Source organism: Rhea pennata, chromosome 21 (genome assembly GCF_028389875.1).
Source record: "Rhea pennata isolate bPtePen1 chromosome 21, bPtePen1.pri, whole genome shotgun sequence".
Classification (NCBI taxonomy): domain Eukaryota; kingdom Metazoa; phylum Chordata; class Aves; order Rheiformes; family Rheidae; genus Rhea; species Rhea pennata.
Genome location: NC_084683.1, coordinates 9,111,942 through 9,117,851, shown reverse-complemented (window position 1 = coordinate 9,117,851; position 5,910 = coordinate 9,111,942). Strand labels below are relative to the sequence as shown.

The 5,910-nt window shown below is 54.8% G+C and overlaps 1 protein-coding gene across 1 annotated transcript; it reads right to left on the bottom strand.

Annotated features, from left to right (window-relative positions):
- Positions 1–684: 684 nt before the first annotated feature.
- Positions 685–5,287, bottom strand: LOC134149746 (butyrophilin subfamily 1 member A1-like). The gene is made up of 7 exons (XM_062592952.1): positions 5,041–5,287; positions 4,387–4,674; positions 3,298–3,354; positions 2,649–2,675; positions 1,901–1,921; positions 1,566–1,592; positions 685–1,247 (listed from the first exon to the last, which is right to left on the bottom strand). The coding sequence occupies exons 1-7, from the start codon at positions 5,285–5,287 to the stop codon at positions 685–687; spliced, it is 1,230 nt and encodes a 409-aa protein (XP_062448936.1).
- Positions 5,288–5,910: the final 623 nt, after the last annotated feature.

Sequence of the window (5,910 nt, the reverse complement as noted above, 5' to 3'; positions counted from 1 at the left end):
GGTGCTGCTACAGGCACAGGGACATGCAGCCTCATGCGCTGAGTCCTGGGGAGACATGCAGGCAAACTCCTAACAGAAGCAGTTGGGAGAGTTTCAGTGACACACAACAAACATAAGAAGGTGCAGAAAGGATAGCTGTATTTGGGAATTGCAAGTGGAAAGAAGCTTTCAAACTTTTCTACACAAAAGGCTTGCAAATGGGTGTGACGCACCCCAGATTTGGCCTTGGGCACTGTGCATTCCCTCATCAGCAGCCCTGTTCCTGTGATTCCCCTCTCTCTGCATTTATCTCACTAATGGGGAGTGATTTCCCTTCTCCCAAAGCCATATGGCCTCACTAGCAGCTGGGGCTGGCCCTGCAAGGGTGGCCAGTCCAGCCTGGCCCCAGGAACAATGCTACCGAGGCCATGCCTGGACTTTCCTCTTTGACTCTGGGCCCCTGGTGGGGTGCAAGGAGCATTTCTCCTCAGTGATTTCTGCAGTGGTCCCAGCTTTGTCCCTGTTGGGGGTATCACAAAGCTCCCCAGGGCTTTGAAATGGACCTGCATGTGGCTGTCAGGGCTCCTGCAACTCCCAGTTGCTGGAGCAGGAAATGATGGGTGTCAGACTTACTGAAGGTGGTTCCAAATAATTTCCCCACCCTTCCTGGGTGACGTAAGCACAATGCTCTGTAATGTCCTTGCTCTAAACATCTTTGTTACATCTCTTCTGCACTAGTTGCTGTGGGAAATCACAGTTGCTGGGAGGGCAGAGGCGGAGGGGATCCCTGCCATCTCCCCCAGCAGGGCCAGGGCTGAGGAAGGGGTAAAGTTTCTCTGAGTCAGGCACAGGGATGGCCACAATCAGGGCCATTTGGACAACATTATAAAATGTGAGTTTCCCCTCTTCTCCCTCCAGGTACACCCCAATGATGACTGCCTTCTCCTGGGTCTGTAGCCGTGTGTCAGCCTCGGGGGGGTGGTACTGTCCCGCTGCTCTTCCCAGGGCCCAGACGCCCTCTTTGGGTCGTTCCTCCACCTCCCCTCCTATCACCTGGTCCCTAGTGTCCTCGCTCAGCACACCCAGCTCCCAGTCCTTCCCATCCCCTACCTCCACCTCCCAGTAAGCCCGCTGGGATGCAAACCCTGAGGACCCCACGGCAATGCAGGGGGCTGGCCCCAGAAAGGAGGGCCGACGCTGGACGCCTTGGCCATGCTTAAACATGATGAGTTCAGGGTGCTGGTGGCTTGGGTCCAGGGTGATGGTCACTGTGGAGAGAGCAGGACAATCTTATTATCCATGAGGCTTGCTGTGGTCCACCAGTCCCAGAGGGAAGAGCAGCTCCTGGCCTCGTCCTGCCCATGTGACCCAGGTGTTGGAGAGTGGGCAGAGACCTGATGGCCTGGTGCCATGCACGGGGCCATGCCATGCTATTCCCAGCCAAACATCCCTGCACAGCTCTGAGCATGAAGAGATGGACCCAAGCTGCCAGGGTGAGCCAGACTTGGCACCACGGGGCACACTTTCACCCCTTTCCTGGCGGGGGGATTGCAATCCCCACAGCTCCCACAAGCCCCAGCACTCACCCCAGTAGCTCCGTGCCCTTCGGATAGCTGCAAAGGAAAGCGATGGGCACAGTTAGGAGAGGGGCCATGAAGGTGGGGGTGCATGGACCCTCCCCCCCAGCCTAGGAAGCTCTGGGGTGGCTTTTGGAGGCAGAGGAAGATAGGAAATGCCATGTGTTGCCAGGGCCAGGTGCCTCCTTGGGTCTGCAGGTACCCAGGGAACCTCCTGGGTGACAGGCAACCCCACAGCCCTGACCAAGAAGTTGGGCAGGAGGTGGGAGGCAGTGCTGGGATTGGAGGTGCATGAGTGGGTGCAGAAAACCCCATGGAAAAGGCCACAAAGCATCGGCTCTTACCCAGCTCTTCCGTGAGTGTTTCTGAAACAAAAAGAGGATCTTTAGCATCTGCAATCTCTCACAGGAGCTGCTTACAGGTACTGCTCACCCCTCCTCAAGGCAGGCTGGTAGGAGGACCCTTGCCTGTGCTGCTTGCAGCCTTCTCACACCCCAGGGATGCCACCCACTGCCTCTTGGACCTCTTCCAGGCACATCCCTGCCTGGCTGCCCCTAGTTCTGGCCGGTCTCAAGCTGTGGTAACAGCGTAGAGGGGACCTGGAGCTACCGGATGCCCATGCACTCTGTGCCTCACAGCCAGGAGTGCTCTCAGATTTGTCCTTGACTTTGGCCCACGATGGCTTTTCATCGTGGGGACACTATGCCCAGCCCTGAGCTGCCTAAGGCCCTCTGGCCCTGGTTTCAAGCTGCTGAGGCCTGCTCTGGCAATACTAAAAGGCTGTCCTGAGTGAGGACTACTCATCTTGCATGAAGGTTCAGGGAAGGAAACATCAGTCCACCCCTTGCTGTCTCCCTCAGTGACTGCTACGGGTGCTGCACTGTGAGGCAGATGGCGAGGGCAGAGTAGACAACCTGGAAAAGTGTCTGGGGCTATGTGGTGTCATACATGAACTTCCTTTCTGGGGGCTGATCCTTAGTCCACCCCAGCTCACAGGAGACTTCAGGAGGTGCTCAGCATTGTTGGGGGGTCAGTGGGATCCTATCCCATGCTTTTTTGGTAGATCCCCTTTTTCTTCTCTGCAGATCTCACCTTTCCACTTGTGAAGTTCCACATTGTCTGGAAGGGAAGAGGAGGAGATATTAGGGGCATGGCCATGAGCCAGTGATGCTCCCCTGGTGGGGCAGTATGTGAGGCACCAAGGTGCTTCTCTGAGGACCCGAGCTGGGCATTGCCCTGTCCTGGTCCCAGGGAGCTCGCATAGCCAGGGAGGTGGTTGTATCTCTCCCCAAGGAGGAGCAAACCCACCAGCACTCGGGAGCACTCCCAGTACCTGCTTCCATGGTTCTTAACAGCGTTTCTGCAAGAAGAAGAAGGAGGTGTTGGTGCAAAGCAGAGCCCCTGGAACAGATGCCACGTGCCTGTCATGCAGGGACAACACCCCATAGTCTGCTCCACATGGGGCCAATACTCCCAGTGCCTTGGGTCATCCCCAGGGTCTGCAGAGCCCAAGGTGGCTGGAGGTGATGGAGCCCATCTCCCAGGTGGCCCCCCGTGGCCTCACCCTACCCATGCTACAGGAGGGCTCACAGTACCCTCGCTGGCCATGCCACCCTCCATTATAGGCATCTGTTCAGCAGCAAGGGGCTTGGCCAGACCTCGCCTGGTTCCCACTGTCGCTGCTGGCCTCATGTGGAGCACAAGGGGGCACAAGGCATGGCAGGAGGCACAGGACACCTACCCTTGTCTAGGAGAGCTGCCTCCTGCTCAGCTTTCCTGTTGGCCGCCTTCTCCTTGGCTGCAAGAAGAGCAAGAGATGTCTGTCAGATGGGACAAAGCCTGGAATAGCAGGTCGCTCTGTCAGGACTCACTCATCCCTGTATCCAGCAGGTGGGATGCTGCCATTCCCCTGAACAGACACCTCCTAAGCTGGGCCTTTGGTGAGCATCTGACATGTCCCACGGGATGGGACGGGGCATGGAGCCAAGCTCAGGACACATTTCAGGGTTGGCCAAACTGGGACAGGCTCCCTTCACCCCTGGTGCAGCAGATCATGGCAAACAGACACCCAGTGTCCCCCACAGTGGGTGCTGCCTTGCCAGTGTATGATGTCCCTGCTCCCTCCACCATGAAAGAGCCTGGGCCATCACATCCCACGCTACATATAGGGAAATGCTCCTCAAGGCCAACAGCTGTAAAACCTCTGGCCCAGCATGGACCTGTCCCCGCAGCTCCCCACGGTCATGCAGCCAGTGGTCCCTCAGGGGCAAAGCACAACCCAAGACCCTTCCCCTTACCTCGGTGGGCAAAAAATGCACCAGCTGCAAGGGCCAGGAGGACCAACAGTAGCAGCACACAAAAGGCAGGAAGCCAGGGAGATATACGAGGGAAGATGTCTCCTGGTAGCTCCAAGAGAAATTGTAGAGATTATTCAGATTGCAGCAACACTCTACTCCCTCCTACTCCCAGCAACTAGCAGCCTGAGCTACCCAAATCACCTATCCTATCCAGCTGGCATATGGCATCCTGCATGCCTCAGCTCTCCATTTTTTCAAAGGAGAGATGGGGGCTGATATATTGGCTTTTTGCAGTCTCTCAGAAAAGTATACTGTTTGCAAGATTTCCTCCAAGTTAGACCGCACAGTGAGGGAATTTGGACAGGCACAGTGAGAGAAAGGGAGCATGCTGATAGAGCATGGTAGAGATCATGTTAATCAATGAAGATCCCTCCAAGAAGTCACTTTTTGGTGTCTCCACACTCCCTTCTCTGCAGGAGCTGGGGTTTATTCCTGACTTGCCCTCAGCTGCGGTTTTGCAAGCTGGGACTCACCTCCAAGCTCGATGGCTGAGTGCTGCTCAGTGCCTGTCAGGCTGTTTTGTACAATGCACCGTATCTCACCAACATCCTTTCCTCCAAGGACAGTGATGTGGCTTTCCACAGTGTAGAGCTGCTGCTGCTTGTCCTGCGTGATGGTGGTCACTGGCTCCATTGCTAGGGTCTGCCCATCCTGTGTGACCCAGCGGACTGTAGGCTCAGGGAACCATCCAGTGGATTTGCATGACAGTCCCAGCCCCGACCCCCCAGGCACTGTCACAAAAATGCGTACGGGTGCAGTAGCTGCAGGAAGAAGAGAACAGATGCAGATAATATGATGCCTTGGGTGACAACACCCCTACCCAACCTTGTAGTCTACCTCCTTTTTTGGCTGCTCCTGGAGTATTCTCTTAGCAATGAAGAAGGATTGATAGTGGAGGTTTCCCTCCTGGCTAGAGTTGCATCTCCTATCCCAGACCATTTTTCTCTTTTCACTTAATCATGTGTTGAGTCTTACAACCCTTTTTGAGGGCAATGATAACACCAAGTCAGACAAGTCATACATTCCTATGGAGGTCTGTATCCCCTACCTGCAGCCTCCTTCCTGGTCTTATGTAGGCAATGCCTGCTGCTCGAGAAGACCCTAGAGTGCCCACAACTGCATCTCACCTTCTATCTTGAGCTCGATGCGAGCCTCATAGTTTCCTTCTGCACTTTTCACAAAGCATTGATACCATCCAGCTTCCTTCACCTTCAGACTCTTCAACTTCAGAGAGAGGTTTCCCCTGATGAACTCATGGGGGAACAACTCTGTCTGGTCCTTGTAGCCTCTCCCTGGTAGCTCCTGGTTTCCCCTGTCCGTGTAGCTGTGTATAATTACATATTCAGATTCGTATTTCCTCCAGAGCAGCTCCATGTCACGTAGGCGGACAGGGGGTGAGAACTGGCAGGGCAAGATGATGTCCTGGCCAAAAGACCCCACGACTGGCTGCTGGGAACTGGAGAGGGAGACTCCATCTGGAAAAAAGCAAGATTAATATGAGTGAGACAGGATCCCAGCTCAGGTGACCAGAAACAATTTGGCATCCCTGGAAGACCGTGCACCCCATGTTATGCAGGGTATTTAGGTGAGGAGAAGAGACAAAGGGCCTTACCAGAGCTGGAACACACTGCCAAGAAGAGGACCATGCAAAGCCATTGATGTATCATCATAAAGGCTCTGGGCAGAGACCTGCAGAGAGAAATCAGGGATTGGAGATGCTCTAGGAACATGCAATGGTCTCACATCTGGTGGACACAGCAGGAGTGAGGCACAGAGCTAAAATAGGATACCATCTTGCAAAGAGGGGTGAGATCCCATTACTTACACCATCCCACTTCTCTGGGTGCTCAGTAAACACCCTTCCAGATATATTAGGAATGCTGCAGCTGGAAAACATCTCTTGGCTGCAAGAGTCAGTATGGGACTGAGCTGGGGGCTTCTGCTAGGGGTTTATCACAGCCCTTGAAAGGACAGAACGACAGGAAAGCATGTTGAAG

What these genes read in the sequence shown, in the direction of transcription:
- LOC134149746 (XM_062592952.1), bottom strand. Translation starts at nt 5,287, where the DNA reads ATGGAGCTGCTCTGGAGGAAATACGAATCTGAATATGTAATTATACAC. An exon ending in CTCAGCCATCGAGCTTGGAG is followed by an intron (nt 3,355 to 4,386) that starts GTGAGTCCCAGC and finishes CTCTTCTTGCAG; the next exon opens with CCAAGGAGAAGGCGGCCAAC. An exon ending in AACACTCACGGAAGAGCTGG is followed by an intron (nt 1,593 to 1,900) that starts GTAAGAGCCGAT and finishes TTTCCTTTGCAG; the next exon opens with CTATCCGAAGGGCACGGAGC.